The 18,503-nt window shown below is 52.3% G+C and overlaps 1 protein-coding gene across 2 annotated transcripts; it reads left to right on the forward strand.

The window, feature by feature from the left end:
- Positions 1–2,746: 2,746 nt before the first annotated feature.
- SPI1 (Spi-1 proto-oncogene) lies at positions 2,747–18,252 on the forward strand. Of its 2 annotated transcripts, none has more exons than XM_010964553.3 (5): positions 2,747–3,006; positions 5,408–5,507; positions 15,966–16,153; positions 17,019–17,181; positions 17,536–18,252. In XM_010964553.3, exons 1-5 carry the CDS (start codon positions 2,962–2,964, stop codon positions 17,853–17,855), a joined length of 816 nt encoding a protein of 271 aa, XP_010962855.2. In that variant the 5' UTR covers positions 2,747–2,961; the 3' UTR covers positions 17,856–18,252. The 2 variants fall into 2 exon arrangements, with proteins under 2 accessions (XP_010962855.2, XP_074228133.1); XM_074372032.1 differs by having other exon boundaries at positions 2,748–3,006; positions 5,411–5,507.
- Positions 18,253–18,503: the final 251 nt, after the last annotated feature.

Here is an 18,503-nt window from a genome sequence, read left to right on the forward strand (position 1 = left end):
TGACCTCCAGGGCCTTAGTGTCGTCTTAGTTACATGAGCTCACAAGGGTGGAGGCACTCAGAACAGTGTGGGGCACTCAGAAAATAATGTCCCCCCTTCATAAGGAGCTGTTAGCTCCAGGGTTGTGGTTTATCAGACTTTCCCTGCTCTGCTCAGAATTGCTTAGAATCTGGATCCTGCTATTCCAAAATCTTCGAATAACAGCGGGTCCCTGGATGCAAGTCTCGGGAAGAGGCCTCTGGTGCACTTTGGGAGGAAGGATGGGGAGGACTTGCTGGTGTGTGAATGGACACAGGAGGCTGGAGCTGCTCAGAAAGTGGGAGTCAGTTCAGCCCATTTCCAGAGATTTGGGGCCCTGGGTCTTTTACGGGCTTCCTTGCCCAGGCCCCTTGGGTTTGGCCAGCCTGGGGGCAATGGAACCTCTTTCTTCTCCTGAGGCCCCTTGAGACTTAGGCCTCAGAGCACATAGCGGACCTGGCCTGCTGCCTGCACGCACGCACGGACAAGAGCACCAGCGAAGCCTCTATGGTCGCCCCAATGCCGCCCAGGCGCCTTGGCTTGAGACTTAAGGCTCTTTGCTTCCAGGCACAAGGATGGAGCTCACTGTCCCTTGTTCTCTCCCGCCTCCTTGCCTTTACTCAGGCTGGTTCCTCCATGAGACATGCTCTTTCCTTTGCATGTTTTCCCACCTGAGGCCCTGACCTAATTAACTGTTCCCCAACTCACCTAGGACCCCTTGCGCCCCTGCCTCCCCGAAGAACCATACTGTCTGCTTACATGTCTGTTCCCTCTGTGAGCTCCTAGAGGCCCAGGGCAGGCCACATTCATGTTTGTGTCCCCTTACCAGGCCCAGCACATGGAAGACCCTCAATAAAAAGTTAATGATGAAATGAATGAATGAATAGATACGTAAGCATATAAACAAACCAAACCAAGACAAGAATGAATGCATGAACGAACACATCGGCGGGGACCTGGATCTCAAGCAGTTGACCCACCCCCAACAGGCATCCAGTCGGCTGGGACTAGGCCTTCTTGACGGGAAAGTGGGGACAGCCATGGAGCTGATGCCAAGTCAACCCACCTCTCCCCTCCTCTTGGGGAGGGGTTTTGGTCAGATTCCTAGGGAGTCCAGGAAACTAGTGACCCGGACATCTTGGAGAATCCCAAGTGTGGATGCAAAAAAATCAGTGAATGTAGGTGAAATCGATCTGATGGTGAACCCAGACCTGTGAATCCCGGGTCTTTGCTGCAAGTGAAGAAGCACCTGGTCTTCCACTGACAGGAAGGAGGCAAGCTAGTCTTAGTGGGAAGGGGATATAAAGTGAAGGGTTAGACTACACAGGGAAGGAAGTTGAATCTTCAAGAAGTTCTTCCCTAGGGTGAGTGGCTACAGCTCAGTGGTAGAGTGCACGCATGAGGTCCTAGGTTCAATCCCCGGCACCTACAGTGAGAAAAATAAATAAAATAAAAAAAGAAGTTCTTCCCCAGAGAAGTGGCCTCACCAGACATCAATGGATCAAACAGTGCCTCTATGCACTCTTCTGCCCTCCAGACTAGGTTGGGAGCTCCCTGAAGGCAGGGATCTTGTCCAATACTTTTCTATTTTCCCGGTACTCAGCATAAAACCTGAAACTCAGTTAGTACTGGCAGGATGCATAGATGGATGGATGGAGGGATGGATAGATGAGTGCATGGGTGGATGGATGGATAGATGGATGATGAATGGATGGATAAGTGGATGAATGGACCAATGGATGAACTGGATATATGTGGACAAACAGATGGAAATATAGACCGATGGATGGATGAGTAACAGACGGATGGGCTGATATATGAACACACAGATGTCCAGATGGACAAGTAGATAAACAGATGGGGTGGATGGATGATGGACTAATATATAAATGGATGAATGAATAGACAGTTGGATAAGCTGGTGGACAAATAAATGTATGGCTGGCTTGATGGGTGGATAGATGTATCGACAAACAAACAAATGGATGGGACAATAGATGAATGGATGGACAGACAAGAAAATTTGTAAACTAGGAAGATTGGATTGATATTAAGGCATTGGTAAGGGGCGGGGAAACAGAAATCTGATCTGGGAGTAGAGCACCTAGGGATTGGGAAGAAGGGTGGGACTCAGGAAACTGGGAGGAGAGGGTGTAAGAACCCTTCTGGTGGAATGGGAGCCTGTGTGAAGGGACTTGGAGGGAAGGGGAAAGCAGCACTGTGCTGAGGCCCCTGACCCAGAGCCTGAGCCCAGGCCCAGGCTGGGTAGAACCGAAGTGTTGAGGGGCCCAAGGGCCCAGAAAAGAGCCAGACCCGGCAGTCTGCTGGATCAGAGCCCCCAGCCAGTCAGGCCGACCCTAGAAAGTGGAGGCCCCAAGGGGCCACCCTTATCAGCTCTGTCCCCAAGGAAGTGATTGTTGGCCACATGGGGGTCTCAGGAGAAGTAGGTGTTTGTGGGTTAGGGGTTAGAGAGCCTTGGCAGGGCCTGGGGACAGCAAAGGCTTCCCGCTGGTGGAGCTAGCCTTGCTCCCTCCCACTCTTCCTCCCCACCCTAACCCCAAGGCCGCCCCTCATAGTCCCAGCTTCCTCTGGGCAGGGGGCCTGGCCCCCATGGCCTCCCAGGCCAGGCCCTGGAGCACCACCTGCCCCAGCCGGCCAGAGACTTCCTGTAGCGCAAGAGATTTATGCAAACGGGCTGGGGTGGTGATGTCACCCCAAGGGGACTATCTCCCAGCGGCAGGCCTTCGATAAAATCAGGAACTTGCGCTGGCCCTGCAATGTCAAGGGAGGGGGCTCACCCAGGGCTCCTGTAGCTCAAGGGGCAGGCCTGTGCCCTGCGCCCGCCCCAAGTCCGTCCAGCCCCTGACGGGGCGCCCCATCCCGAGGGGCTCCGCACTGGCTCCCACTGAGGCAGGGGACCCGATCAGCTCGGAGCTCGGCTGGATGTTACAGGCGTGCAAAATGGAAGGGTTTCCCCTCGTCCCCCCTGTGAGTACTGGGACTCCTCTACCAGCCCAACCCGCGGTCCTCGGTCGCCCGCCCGCCTGCCCGCCAGCCCGCCAGCCCACCGTCTTCCCTCCCGCTATCAGTGGGAAGTTGGTGTTTCCTCCCTGGAGCTCCTGGCCTGAGACCCAGCGAGGGGCCATTGGCCTTCTCAGAGCATGCCCCGGCGGGCTGAGGGCTGGGCCCGTGGTGGGGCTGTGATCGGTGGGGCCTGAATGGTTATTTATAGATAGGACTTGTGGGGCAGGCCAGAGCTCCAGGGCAGGGTGTTGGGCTGAGGATGGTGAGGGTGGCAGAGGAGATGGGGAGACTGGCGCGGGGCAAAGCCAGTCCCCAGGACAGTAAAGACTTGGGGGCAGAAAGCAACAGGCCAGAGGTCTCAGCCCATGGCCTGCGTACTCCTGGAGACCGAGGCTGCCTTAAGCCTGGGCCCCCACACCCAGGCTGGGGCCTGGCACAAAGGACCTGGTTGTTGACCCAAGGGTCCGGGCCTTGGGCCACAGGTCCTGAGTGGCGGAGGCAGGGTAGAGCAGGCGCTGGGCTGGAGCAGTGAGGGAAGCGGGGGCTAGCACCGCAGCTGGGGTTGGGTTAGGGCTGGGCATCGGGGAGAGGAGGGCAGGGGCTCGGGTTGGGGACAGCCTGGGCCTGAGATCGGGGCGGGGGTGGGACCTGGTCAAGTGCAAGACTGGAGTGAAGGCAGGGGCTGAGGCTGGAGGTGAAGAAGCAGGCGTCCCAGGGGACCCTGGGGAGGCAAGGGCAGCCGTCTGGGGCAGACCCCCTCTGCTTCTGCTCGCAGTGACAGTTGCAGCCTTTGGCAGGTGTCTGACCTGGGCCCCTCTGAGAGGACCCCTCTCTCTTTTCCCACCCTGTCCCCACTCAGCAGGGATGGGGAGTCCTGGGGGGAGCTGGGAAGGGCTCGGCAGGGCCGGCCCACCTGACTCAGCTTTCCCGGCTTGAAGGCAGCTCCCTTCCCCCTCCCCACCCCAGCCAGGCCTCAGAGCCCTGGGGAGGCACCCCAGGCTTGACATCCTGCTGTGGGTCTGCTCTGCCTACAACCTAGTGCTGGGCTCCTGGCCTCCTCATTTGGCCAGACACAGAGAGAACCAGCCGGCCAGCCCCCACCGTGCTCTGTCCCACACTTCTCCGACCTGGGACTGAGGAGATGGGGGCAGGGATTGGTATTCAGGGGGTGATGGAGGTGGTCCCAGGAAGAGCCAGCTCTGCCTCAAGAAAGCCACAGGCCCAGGGGCTTAGCCACCCTGCCTCTGACCCTTGACCTCCCGATCCCTGAACTGCAGGTAGAGCTGGGCAGGAGGCACATCATCGTGGTCTCCAGCACCAAACCCCCCAGCCCCTCCTCCCGGCCCAGGGACTACTCAGAGTGGCTCCCGGGAGGGTGGCCTCCCGAGGCAGCGCTGGTCCCCAAACCAAGCCCCGAGGGCCAGAGTTATGGTTGTGCAATCCTTGGGCACACGCTGCGGGGGTGGGGAGAAGCCTGATAACTGTTGGGAAGCCTCCGGGTGTGCACGTCCCTGTGCCTGTGCCAGTGGGGCGGGGGGTAGGGAGGGAGAGGAGGGTGAGGATCAAGGCTCTGGCCGGACCACAGCCCCCAAAGCCTGCCTGGGTGAATCCTGTAAAATTCATCAGTGTAAACGGCCACTGGTCATTGTGGGGGCCCTGAGCCTGCCTGGGGCCCAGGCACCAGCTGTAAGAGAGAGTGGGGGTTTGGGGTGGAGACTGTGGCAGGAGGACAAGTGTGTGTGCTGTGAGGACGAGTGTGCAGGATACGAGTATAAATGTGTGCGTTAATGTACCTGGAGGCAAGTGTGTGGATACGTGTGTTCATCCGAGTGACTGCGTGTGGCTACAGGTGGGTATATAATGGTGTGTGTATGACATAAGTGTGTGTCAATGTGAGTGACCCCTAGAGTGAGTGTGAGGGGTGTGAGTGGACCTGTGAGTGTGAGTTCACTGTGGGGGTGGGGTATAAGTGTGTCATGGGGAGTATGTGTGTGTTTGGGGGGTGTAGGTGCATCAGTGGGACTGTGAGAGGGCGACTATGTGAGGCTGGGGCTGGGCACGCAGTGGAATGTGTGTGAGTGTCAGGTGACTGTGGGGAGCATGGCTCCCTCAGCCCTGGTCCTCTTCTGACCTCTGACCTCCAGGGTCCCTGTCATCCCCTTTCTGCAAGAGCCAAGGCTCTTGCTCTCCTGGGCCCCCTGCTCCCACTCTGTGTGGCCTCTCCCAGTTCCAGGCAGAGAGAGGGCTGTAGGCCTGGGGCAGGCACTCTGTCTGGGAGGGTGGTGTGGACCCCACATCCTGGGGGCTGCCAACCTGGCTGGGGTCTCCTCGCCACAGTCCGAGGCCCGACATCCTCCTCTCTCAGCAGCCATCGGAAGACCTGGTTCCCTATGACACGGATCTGTACCAACGCCAAACGCACGAATATTACCCCTATCTCAGCAGTGATGGAGAAAGCCACAGCGGTGAGTACAGGGCCCAGCCCCGCCCCCAATTCCCCAGCTGGCCTGCGCACTGGAGGAACTGCTTGTTCTGGGAAGAGGGGAAAAAGAAGACATGTTTACAGGGCTTCTTTGGAATTCTGAGAATCAGATCCAGCTAACTCTCGGGAATGTGAATTCGCTACCCTAAACCCCAACACTCCTGCACCCCACACCCCCCCAGCTGGCATTATGGAACATCTCTGGTGTTCCAAGGCACGGGGTTAGCTTCTTTCACATTTATCTCCATGTCCAATCCTTTTGGCCATTTTGCAAACGAGGAAACAGGCTAAGCTGGCTGTAGGACTTGTACAAGGCGGCCCGGTTGGTCAGTGGATCCCAGCTCTCTGCTCCAGCTCCAGTGATTCCTCCCCCCACCCCCTCCGTGTCCCTCTTCCTCTCCGTTCCTGTCACCCCCTTACCCTGATCTCCTGTGGGTGCAGCCCCGCTCCCTGCTGTGTGTGCCTAGCTACGTTTCTCCATTGACATTTCGGGCGGGGTAATTCCACGTGAGGCCTGTCTTGTGTGTTGGAGAATGTTAGCAGTATCCCTGGCTTCTACCCACTAGATCACGACAACCAAAAATGTCCCCAGCACTGCCAAATGTCCCCTGTAGGGGAAGAATCACCCCTATTTGAGAACTGCTGAGCTAAAGGAGTCTCTCAGGACCTCCTCATTCAGCAGGGGCTGAAGCCCCCAGTTCGCTAGGGGTGTTGGTGGGATGGGGCCAAGGGCAGGGGCTTTTTCTGTCTGGGTCTAACTGCCACTCCAAGGCCCAGCCTCGATCCTGAAGCAAATTCAGGGGAGGAGAGAGAGGCATTCAGTGCCTGGGACCTGGGCAGCGGGCTGAGAGAGGCCACTTGAATTGGATCTTGGCATATGGATGGGATATCCCTGGTCCAAAGGTGAGGTGGCCCAGTTCATGGGTCTTCACTGGGGGATTCTCCAGGGGGTCTGAGACCGAGGCAGGCTGGACACCAGAGTGTCTGCAGCCTCAAAGGGACAGACATGCTGTGTGCCACATCTGAGGAAGTTTGCACTCCTGAAGGCCACACCTGGGGGCCTGTAGCTTCATTCTGCTGGCACATTTAAACCTGATGGCCACACCCAGAGAGGCCATATGTGGCGAGTTCTTATTTACTCTCATATCCAAATGCCAAAACTTGTGAATAGCTTCACCTGGAGCTCACAGCTGACAGCCATTCTAAAGACTATACCTGGAAGCCTCGTCTTGGGCGTAGGTGGCGGACGTGTCTCCAGGCTTCTTTCAGAACCCCAGGGTTAGAAAGGCTTTTAAAATATCTTCTTTTTCATCCTTTTAAGCTTATTTATAGTTCTACAAGAAATACATCCTTTCTGTGGAAAATCCAGACAATTTAGAGAGAAAGTCTCCCTCATCCAACTCTATGCCCAGCTCCCCCAGCCAAGATGAAGGCCTGGGCCTCCCTGACCAGAGACCAGCAAGCAGTTCAGGCCCCTCCCGGCTTGAGGACTGGCGCCCCCTGGTGGCCCAGGCAACAGGATGGCTTAGGTCCCAGCTAGCTTAGCCCGGCCAGCAACCCCTTGCAGCATGAGAGATACTTTCTCCTCTGGCCTGACCCCTACTCAGTTTCACTGGGTGTGAGTGCATTTCCTTTGGGTCTTTTGAAGCCTCAGTTTCCCCTCCTGTAATAGTGGGGTGATGTTCATATATCTAGAAACCAGGTAGGCCTGGGGCTAGCTGATGGACTGAGTACTTGAGAGAAAGCCTGTGGTTTCCTGGCTCAATGCCCAGGCAGATCCCTGATACCTCAGGCGGGGGCTCTCGGAATGACTCCTGACTGGATGCCTGAGCTCCCCATGTGGGTCATAAAGGCCTGATTCCTTCAGAGACTCCTCCAGTATCCCCAGGGGTCCTGGTCCCTATGGGGCAACCTCCCCGCCCCACTGACGTCATTGCCCATCTGGGCATCTGTTCTGTCCCTTCTCTATACCTGTTGGAAGGTATTGCTGAAGACTCATGTGTAGAGACACCCCCCACAGTCTCCCACCAGTTCCTGCATGTCCTCTGCGTCTGTATTTTTAGGTAGTGAGGCTTACTGAAAAGGCACTGGGGCCAGACCTTGGTCTAGTCCTCGCTCCATCACTCACCAGAGTGTAACCTTGGAGCAAGTGACTTAACCTCTCTGAGCCCGTTTCCTCATGTATAAAACTGAGAGCATGAAAACACTAAATACACAGAGTTGCAACGATTAAATGAGGTAATGCATGTCATATATGAGGTAAGGTACTGAGTATGAGGCCCAGTAAACTTTGGAACATGGTATGTGAGTTTTACTGCATCCCCTGAGGCAAGGGGATAAAGCAGCCGGGAGAGTGGAGAAGCATAGAAGGCTCAATGTGACAGATCAACGGGGTCATTTCCCAGTGACCCAGCTGATGACAGACAGCCACCCACTCACCCAAGCATCCACTCTCCTTCCCCCCAGCCACCCCCATCCACCCACCCATCCTTCTGACACTTATCCAACCCACTTGCCCAATCATCCCCTCATTGGTCCATCCATCAAATAGACTCTGACCATATGCCATGTACCAGGTACTGATCTAGGCACTGGAGGCTCCATGATGGGCAGGCAAGGCAAGGCCACTGCTCTCATAGAGCTTAAGTCCAGTGCGGGAGAGAGCCAGTGAACAGTCAAATTGACAGACATGCACCATAAGTCCTGTGGAGAGCAGAGTAATGTGATTCGGAGTGTCTCTGGGGAGGGGCTACTGTAATTTGGGAGATCAGGGAAGGCCTCTGAGGAGGTGGCAGTTGAGTGGAAATCTGAGTGCAGGGAAGGAATGTGCACGAAAAGGCAGGTGGGGCAGTTGTTCTGGGCAGAGAGAGAACAGCGGTGCCAAGAGCAGGGGGGAGCTCGGCCGAGGACCAGAGTGGCCGGTGAGCCCAGGGGGCAGAAATAAACTGAAGCCTAGTGTCTGCAGCGGGCAGATCACACAGGGCCTGAAGGTCATGGCAGGAGTGTGGATTTTACCCACACCTGATGGGAAGCCACTGGAGGGTTTTGAGCAGGGAAATGACATGATCTTGAATAACCTTTTGTGTGTGTGGGTATGGGTGTGTGTGTTTGGTGAAAATCTAAATAAATTGTAAATGTTTGCTTTTAATTATTAAAACAAGAAATATCCATTACAAACATTTAAAAAATATGACAGCGTATCAAGTAAAATATTTCCCTCTTTCCATTCTTAGTCCTCACTGGTAGCACCTTGGACTATGCCTGCAGATACTTTATTCTACATACATAATCCTATGTGTTTGTAGGTTATACCTACATACGTGCATATTCTATCCATTCAAAAATGGAATTGGAAGGGTGGGGGTATAGCTCAAGTGGTAGATCGCATGCTTAGCATGCAGGAGGTCCCAGTTTCAATCCCCAGTACCTCCCCTAAAAACAGTAAGTAAATAAATAAACCCAATTACCTTCCCCCACTAAAAAAATGTAAATGTAGTATCATGCTGTTCTGCAATTTGTTACTTTTTACATAAACTTATCATAGTCATTTCTCCATGACATATATAGCACGTTAGAGGTAGATAAAAGCTATTTTTCCAGCAGGAGGGTATAGCTTAAATGGTATAGAGAACATGCATGAGGTTCTGAGTTCAATCCCCAGTACCTGCTCTAAGAATAAGTAAGTAAATAAACCTAATTACCTCCCCCCTCAAAAACAAAAAAAGAATAAAGCTATTTTTCCAGTCTTTCTACGACAGGGCTGTGTAAATGTATACATGAAGATTTGAAATAGAGACAGAACAGTATTTATTCATCCATTCACAAACATTATTGAGTGCCTTCCATATGTAGGTGGAGATGAATCTGGCTTGGTTTTTTACTTTGAGATATTATCTATTCACTTGTACTATTAAAGATGAGAATTTGAGTCTAGTTATTTACAACACACACATTCACACACACAGTCTCCACACATAGCAAAATACAGTAATTTTCCCCTTTTTTTCATTTTATTGCTATAATTGGCACCCAACACTGTGTAAGTTTAAGCTGTGATAGCATGACCTCACACACGTGTGTATTGTGAAACGATTACCACGTAAGTTTAGTGAACATCCATCCCCTCATATAGTTAACAAAAAAAATGTTTTCCCTTGTGATGAGAACTTTTAGGAAACACTCTCTTAGCAACTTTTGAATATACCATACAGCAGCTTTCACTCTGTCATCTTGTACATTACATCCCAGGACATATTTCTCTTACAACTGGAAGTTTGGATCTTAGACCATCATCACCTGATTTCCCCTGTCTCCCAACCCCCACCTCTGTAAACCATAAATCTGATCTCTTTTTCTGAGTTTAGTTTTTGTTTTTAGGTTCCACCTGTAAGTGAGATCCTACAGTACTCATCTTTCTCTGTATTATAACTTTTGTTAAATCAGTATCTGAATTTTCTGTTATTAGGACCATGTGATTATTACTCACAGCTTGGCCACATGGTGTACTTTGATTACCTGTATTTTCTCGCCGCCATGTTTCTGAGGGGCAGAGTAGCAGGGAGATAGAGCCCTCATTCTGAAACCAGTCTGCTGGGAGCCACACCCCATCTCCCCATCACTGGGTGGGGTGACCACGGGCAAGGTCTTTCGCCCCTCTGTGCCTCAACTTCTTCTTAGTGATATTTACTTCACAGGATTGCTGTAAGGATTGAGTGGGTTACTGTATGTAAGATGCTTAGAACAGTGAATTAAATAAGGATTTGTTATTCATATCATTATGGCTCCTAAGAAAGGAGGTGTGGGAGGTGGTTTGGTTGTTGCTGTTTGTTTTATCTCTCAGTTGATTAATAGTTGTTTGGCTTGCTATAGAAATCTAGATTGAAAATAATTTTTTTCCCTTAGAATTTGAAAGCATTTTTCTAGTGTCTTCTGGTTACTAGACGTTTTTCTTAGGAAGTCTGACCTCATTCCATGTCCTCTTTTTGAATGTGACCAATTTGGGGTTTTGCTGATTTTTTTCAGTTTGTCTAGTTTTGTTTTGTCTATCTGGAAGTTTTTAGTATCTTCTCCCAATACCTAGTGGCTCCACTGAATAAGGTTTTAAAAAGATCACTCTGACTGCCCTGTGGAGAATAAATGGGGAGGAGACAAGAGTAAGAATGGGGAGAAAGCCCAGTAGGAAACCACTGGAATGATCGAGGAGCGAGATGACAGTGGATTGGACAAGGGTGGTGGCAAGAGAGACAGAAGGGAGTGGACAGATTCAGGATAGATTCTGAAGGAAGGGCACGTAACATTTGTTGTTTATTATTATTTTAAATTGTGGCAAAATACACATAATATAAAATGTACCACCTAACCATTTTCAAATGTACAGGTCAGTGGCGGTAAGTACCTTCACATTGTTGTACAACAATCACCACCGTCCATCTCCACAACTCTTTATATCTTGCAAAACTGAAATTCCGTACCAATTAAACAATAACTCCCCATTGCCACCCCCCTCAGCCCCTGGCAACCACCATTCTACTTTCTGTTTCTATGAATTTGACTACACTAAGTACCTCATGTTAGTGGAATCATACAGTATTTCTCTTTTTTGTGGCTGGCTTATTTCACTTAGGATATAATGTCCTTAAGGTTCATCCATGTTGCAGCATATGTCAGAATTCCCTTCCTTTTTAAGGCTGAATAATATTCCACTTTATGTATATATCACATTTTGTTCATCCATTCAGCTGTTGATGGACAGGTGGGGTTGCTTCCATGTTTTGGCTATTGTGAATAATGCCGCTGTGAACTGGGTGTACAAATATCTCTTTGAGACTTGGCTTTCGGTTATTTTGGGGTATATACCCAGAAACGGAATTGCTGGATTATAAGGTAATTCTATTTTCAATTCTTTCAGGAGCTGCCATATTGTTTTTCACAGTGGCTGCCCCATTTTACATTCCCACCAACAGTGCACAAGGGTTCCATTTCTGTACATCCCTTGCCAACACTTTTTATTATCTATTTTTTTTGATAACAGCCATCCTAATGGGTGTAATAGGATTTGTTACGTGCAGTGGGATTGATGAAGGAAATAGTTTTCCAAAGCATCACCCTTCTCTCCATCCTTCCATGTTTCCATACACTCTTTCATCCTTTCATGCCATGGATAATCCACCAATTTATTCACACATTCATCTAATCATCCACTCATTCATCTTTCCGATTGTCTTTCCCTCTCCCTACCAAACCCTCCATCCACCTCCCACTGACTTGTCCCTCTAATAGACATATACTAACCAGGTGACATTTATATGCGAGGTGACTTTGCTAGGTGCTGTGGAATGAATAGAACACTGGTTCTGCCAGATTCATCTTTGGAGCAAGAGAGAGAACTAAAAGCTTACTTAGGATAAAATATAGAAAGTAACAAGGGAGGAGATATGGGGCTTTCTACTCTCTGGGACTTCAGTTTCCATATCTGAACAATTTGTAGGAGGGCTGGGCTTAAGGAGCCAACATCCAATGGTCTGTGATGTCCTGTAAAGGTTTTTTTCCTCAGTCCTTGCTTTCTTAATTCCTCATCTTCCTTCTATGTCTTGATCTTACTTCTCCTCCCCTGGGGAGAGCTCTGGCTTCAAGCTGGGGTTTCTGCTCTGAGGAGATAAGGTCAACTGAATGACACTTAAGGCTTGAATTTTGTGTGTGTGGGGGGATTGTTTTGAATATCATTTTATTTTTGTCCTGGTGACATACAGGTATTAGTGACATCAAAAAACCGAGTAAGAATAGGGGCATGTGGGTAGGACTTTGGTCCCAGATTGGGAGCTGGTTTAGAGGAAGGAAATTAAAGTTCTAGATGAATGGGTCCTTGCTGGCTGGATGAATGAAGGTTCAAAGATGTATGAATGGATGAATGATGGATGGATGGATTAAATTACAGATGATGAATAGGTGGATGACAGATGGATGATGGTTTGATGATGGATAGATGGATGGATGGATGATGGACAGATCGTTGTTGGATGATGGATGGATGGGTTAAGGGTGGATGATGAATGATGGATGAGGGGTAGTTGATGGTAGACAGACAAATAGATATGGGCAGTCTGCAAAGTCTCTCTGTCACTCTGAGTCTTACTTGAAGCTTTCATTAGCAGTCTTGTTCCTCAGAGTGGTATGGTACAGTGGTAAGAGTTTAGTTTCTGGAGTCATACAGGTGGATTTGGACCCTGACTCTACCAATGACTACCTGTGGACAAGTAACTTAATCTCTTTGAGTCATCGTTTCCTTATATGCAAAAGGAAAATCATATTAAAGAGGCCACATTGACAGAGCTAAGGTGAGGATTAAATGTGATAATTTGGATTAAGAACTTGGCCCAGGGCCTGGTACATAAAAAACACATTAAAAGTTAAGTGTTATTAGTCATTTAATCAAACATTGATTGAGGCCTACTATGTGTTGGGTCCCTAAAAGGTAGTAGAAAGGAGGATCCGGAGCTATCTCCAGATGTGCAAATGACATTGTATTCTTTTGAGAAGCAGAGAGACATGCTAAGGGGACATAAATGGCAAGATGGCCTGGGTGACCTATTGAAGGGATAAAAAGGAATAAAGCAGTGCATTCATGAACAGTCGCCCAGAAACGAGGTCCCAAAGAGCCCAGGAGTGCTGACCTTTGCATTAGGACAGACGCCTAGTGTCGTGTTCCTTCAGAGGGCCCCACCCTTGGCACGTCTCTGCCTACCAAACAGACAGCGTTTATTACATAATTGCCTGAGTGCTCAAATCAAGGGTAAAGGCGAGGTTTCCATTGGGCCTTTTGAAACCTTAATTGTAGCCCGAGAGTCTCTGTTGCAGGTTTCAGGGAACCCTGGAGCAGGGTTCCAGAGCCTCACTGAGCCAGGGAAACTCTAGGATCCTGTTAAAGGCCAGATTCCCAGGTCCCTCTCAGTGCTGCTAATCCCATGGGTCCCTGGTAGGCCCCTAAATGCATGCTTTTCCAGCCCCCAAAGTGACTCTGAAGAGAGTGTACTGAGCCCCACCATGGGAAGTGCTGGTCTCGGGCTGGGCCCACCGGAGTGAGCCTGTGCATCTTGTGTGGACCTAGGGCAGAGGTGGAGGGAAGCAGGAGAGAAAGAGGGCCCTCAGGGTCCCCCCAACCCTGGGACTGGAGGGCGTGTGAGGAAGTGGGGGTTGGTGGGCAGGATAAGGCTTTCTGTAAAGAGCTGGGCACTTCAGCCTGAGCAGGAAAAGGCAAAAATGGGAAGATGCCAGGAGTGGGGCTGGAAGGTGGATTTACAGCTAAAGAGGAACCCAGATCCACTCACCAAATCCCAGAACCCCCACAAGTCCCACCTCTAAAAGACAGAGCCAATTCTCCCACAGAGAATTTCTGGATCTTGTTAGCTCATGGCAGGATGAAAGCACCAATTAAGTGTGGTTCGTTTTGTTTTGCCTTCAGATTTGGATAATTTTGTAGGGGAGAGTCAGAGAGGGTTCTCAGACAGCTAGGATTCATCATTCATTCATTCACTCAGGAAATGTTTGTTGAGTGCCCAAACTCAATTCAAGTGTGTCAAGGCCCTGGGAATACAGAGATGAACCAAGTCGGTCACTGCCATTGGTGCAACGCTGGGGCCCAACTCCAGCCTTGGGGAGATAGTCGCAGCCAGGGCCCCTCAAACTATTTCTCTGGGCCACCGACTAAGGTGGCAGGGAGCAAGAGGAAGAAGAGGAAATAACATATATTAAAGCATCTACTGTTTGCTCAAGGGTTGATTTAGGCTGTTTAGAATAAAACATTACTACTAATAATCATCATAATGATGACAATAGTTAATGTTTATTGAGTCTTACTTTGGGCCAGGTTCTAGTCTAAGCCCTTTGCAGGCATTAGCTCATTTACTCCTCACAAGAGGTCTATGAGACAGGTATAATTACTTGCCCCATCTTACAGTGAGATAGCAGGCTTAGCGAAGTAGACTGACCTGCCCTATGTCACATAGGGGTAAGTGGCAGAGCCAGGGATTCAAACCCAGCTCTGCCCGACTCCCAAAGCAAGTACTTTCTCTCCCCATGGGCCTCATGGAGGTGGGAGTCTGGGTTGCAGGTTAAATGATTCCGCATGTCAACAGGACTCAGTAACTACCCAGTTGGATCTCTGACTTCAACAGTGAGGAATCAGAGGCTCAGGGAGATAAAATGTCTTGTCCAGGGTCACACGGCGAAGCCACCACAGAGCAGGAATAGAAAGCGAGCTTCTGATAACAAGTGCAGAGCCAAAAATTACTGATGTCATTTCTTCGGGATGTGTGAGTACGTGTTTGCGAGAGAGGAAGAGGGAGACAGACAGACAGACACACACACACAAACACGAAGCTGGTGATGGTCCCTCTGTGGGACCATATGCTTGTCCTGGAGACACTGCCCTGGCCCAGCATCCTGAACACTCCCTCTCTGGGTCGCATGAGAAAACCCTTCTTGTCACTGTATCACCACATCTTCTCTTGGACCCAAAATTGTACCCAGGAAGTCCTCAGACATGTGGTAGTTTTTGTTCCTAGAAAAAGTGCTCAGAGAAATCATGTTGAAGACTGGCTCCCGTCCCAGACAGGGCTCCCAGAGGCATGTAGTTGTTCCCCAAACTTGAATCCACCCCACCGCAGACTCTGAAATCACCCACGAGGGAGTTTCCAGGAAAGCCTCGGGTCCTGGCAACCTCGCTGGAACACAGGTGCCACTGCTTGAGGACCTGGCTTTGAAAGGGTAGCACCAGGGGCCTGGACAAGTTCTGGTGCATGAGGTGTCAGCCCTGTGGCTTTGCTGTCACAACTTGGCTAGGTGACGAGGCTGTGCGCTGTGACTGTGGGCAGCCAGTCAGCCTAGGAACCTCTGCTACATCTTAAGGGGAGGAGAGGGGACTCAGCATTCCCCAAGGGCCTACTCCAGGGCTAGGAGGTTTTACAAACATGAACGCTCAGTTTCCTCTTGGTGACTAGTATCCCCATTTTACAGGTGAGTCAACTGAGGCCAGAGGGGTCCATGACTGTGCCTGAGGTCACACAGAAAGTGAATGGCAGAGCCAGGATTCAGACTCTGGCTCCAAAGTCTGCGTCCTTGTGATCACATGGGAGGCAGGATAGAATAGTTGTTGAGGATGAAGGCTTTGCCTTAGACCTGAGTCCTAGCTCTGCCACTGACGAGGCCTTTGACTTTGGGCGTGTTATGTGGTCTCTCCCAGCCTCAGTGTCCTCATCTCTAGAGCAGGGGTCAGAAAACAATAGGGTGGTTGGTGAGATAATTTATGTCAACTTGCAGGCCAGCCTGACCCATGGTGATAGCCGCCCCCAACATGGCCTGGCATTATTAGTAGTATTTTTAATAAGTATAAGCCTTTCCCGCCCTGCCCATCCTGCTCACCTGCGCTGCCCGGCTGTCCCCGCAGACCATTACTGGGACTTCCACCCGCACCACGTGCACAGTGAGTTTGAGAGCTTCGCCGAGAACCACTTCACGGAGCTGCAGAGCGTCCAGCCCCCCCAGCTGCAGCAGCTGTACCGCCACATGGAGCTGGAGCAGATGCACGTGCTCGACACCCCCATGGCGCCCACCCACGCCAGCCTCGGCCACCAGGTGCGTGCATGCAGCCCCCTAGCCAGCCTGGCCCGGGAGCCGGCGGCCTGTGGTGAGGCCTGGCCTCGCAGGAAACTGACACAGGCTCTTACTCAACTCAGCTTCCTGCCCCTCGGCGCCAACGGTGGCCGGAGCCTCAACGGCTGCCTCCTGACCCTCCATGGCTGCCTCCTGACCCTCCGACTGACCTCATGACCCCATACCCCTTATCTCCTGTCGCCCCACCATGGACAGAGCCCAGATCATTCCCACCCCCTCACTGATCCTCCCGAGCCCAACGGCCTCATTGCAGGCCCTCCTGAGCCCCGTGGGTTGCACCCTCCTCTCTCCCCCTGTCACTGGCCCCTCCTGGATCTGGCATCCAAGTCACTGAGCCCTACCTCTACTGGCCCCTCCCTCTCCCCACTGACCCTTTTACTAACTGCTCAGCCCTGCCAACCCTAATCCCAATCAGTGACCTCCTATACCCACCTCCGCTGACCTCCACTGCCCCCGCACACAGTTGTCACCCACTTACTAAACCCCATTCATGCAGGTGCCCTGCCCCACAGGGCCTCCTCACCCCAGGGTTGCTACCAGTCCATCTGTATGGCCCCTTTATGCATATGAGAAAGGCACCCCTTCCCCAGGCTGCCCAGCTCTGATACTAGGGGGATGGGTGGCGTTTTAGGAGCCCTTGGTCCCCACAACCTGCATCCTGTGTGTGGTGACCCTGCCCAACCTCCCAACCCAGCTTTCTCCCAAATCCTTCTGCCTCTCCCTGGCCTCCCCACCTCAGCACCCTGTCCTCTCACCCAGCCAACTCCTACCTGGCCACCCTGAGCATTGAACTGTCCCTCACTGACCTCAAGCTTCCTTCTGCCAGGTCTCCTACCTACCCCGGATGTGCCTCCCGTACCCCTCCCTGTCCCCGGCCCAGCCCAGCTCAGATGAGGAGGAGGGTGAGCGGCAGAGCCCCCCACTGGAGGTGTCTGACGGGGAGGCTGACGGCCTGGAGCCAGGGCCTGGCCTCCTGCATGGGGAGCCAGGTAGGGAGCCCAGCCCCAGCCCCGACCCAGCCCCCTGGCCTCACGGCCGCCCCGTGCCCACCCCGGCCAAGGCTGACGGATTTGGCAGTCATGGAACAGTGCTGAGTGTGTGTGTGTGTGTGTGTGTGTGTGTGTGTGTGAATGTCTGCCAGTGTGTCTTCACGTGTTTTTCTTGGGGGCATCTGTGACCGTCTGTCCCTGCGTGCGTGTCTGAGCACATGTGCTGTGGCCGGCGTGGCAGTGGGAGGGGAGTGAGCACCAGGCGTAGTCCACCCACCGGCAAGCACACCCGGGGTCCCAGGTCGGGGGAGGCAGGAGGGTCCCCAAGCGGGCGCTGACCACCTCCGGCCGCAGGCAGCAAGAAGAAGATCCGCCTGTACCAGTTCCTGCTGGACCTGCTGCGCAGCGGCGACATGAAGGACAGCATCTGGTGGGTGGACAAGGACAAGGGCACCTTCCAGTTCTCGTCCAAGCACAAGGAGGCGCTGGCGCACCGCTGGGGCATCCAGAAGGGCAACCGCAAGAAGATGACCTACCAGAAGATGGCGCGCGCGCTGCGCAACTACGGCAAGACGGGCGAGGTCAAGAAGGTCAAGAAGAAGCTCACCTACCAGTTCAGCGGGGAGGTGCTGGGCCGCGGGAGCCTGGCCGAGCGGCGCCACCCGCCCCACTGAGCCCAGGCCCGAGCCCGCCGGGCCCGCCAGGCCTCCCCGCTGGCCATAGCATTAACCCCTCGCCTGGCCCGGACACAGCGGGGGCAGTTCCCAGGGGCCAGGGGCAGGACTGTGGCGGGCCAGGCCTTGCCTCCCCGCCCACCCCCTTCTCCAAGCCCCCTGCCCACACCCTGCTTCGCCTCCCACCAGGACTCCAGCCCTGGCTCCAGGCCTCCTGGGCGTCTGGCCCCAGCAAAGGGTCAGCGGGCTTAGTACAACCAGGGGTACTTCCTTGGGAGTTCGAAGTCATCAAATCTGTGTAAATTGAACCCTCCTCTTTGGCATCTCTCCCATCCCTACACCTCGCCCCCCTCTGCTTCCTAAAGAAACTATTATTAAAGTTATTTTCAGTGAGTCATCTTGCAGCACAGTCTCTTTTAAATGTGTTGTGCACCTTGTCTGCCCACCCCCCGACCCACCCACCCCCACCAGCTCTCTGTTTTTCTCATTTGTCTATCGGAAGTTTCTCATTTACTGAGGATCCAACCCAATGCTGGACGCTGGGGACATAAGGACAGATGACACACAGTGCCTGACCAGGAGTCAGAGCCAGCAGAAAGAACCAGTCCTCAGTTGTTCTTAGAGAAATAAATCTTTCAAAAGACCTCT

This window comes from Camelus bactrianus, chromosome 10, assembly GCF_048773025.1.
Source record: "Camelus bactrianus isolate YW-2024 breed Bactrian camel chromosome 10, ASM4877302v1, whole genome shotgun sequence".
NCBI classification, from domain to species: domain Eukaryota; kingdom Metazoa; phylum Chordata; class Mammalia; order Artiodactyla; family Camelidae; genus Camelus; species Camelus bactrianus.

Excerpts from the sequence above, each read along its gene's own strand:
- SPI1 (XM_010964553.3), top strand. The coding sequence starts at position 2,962 with ATGTTACAGGCGTGCAAAATGGAAGGGTTTCCCCTCGTCCCCCCT. Across the intron at positions 3,007-5,407 it reads GGTTTCCCCTCGTCCCCCCT|CAGCCATCGGAAGACCTGGT; the intron begins GTGAGTACTGGG and ends CTCCTCTCTCAG. Across the intron at positions 16,154-17,018 it reads ACGCCAGCCTCGGCCACCAG|GTCTCCTACCTACCCCGGAT; the intron begins GTGCGTGCATGC and ends TCCTTCTGCCAG.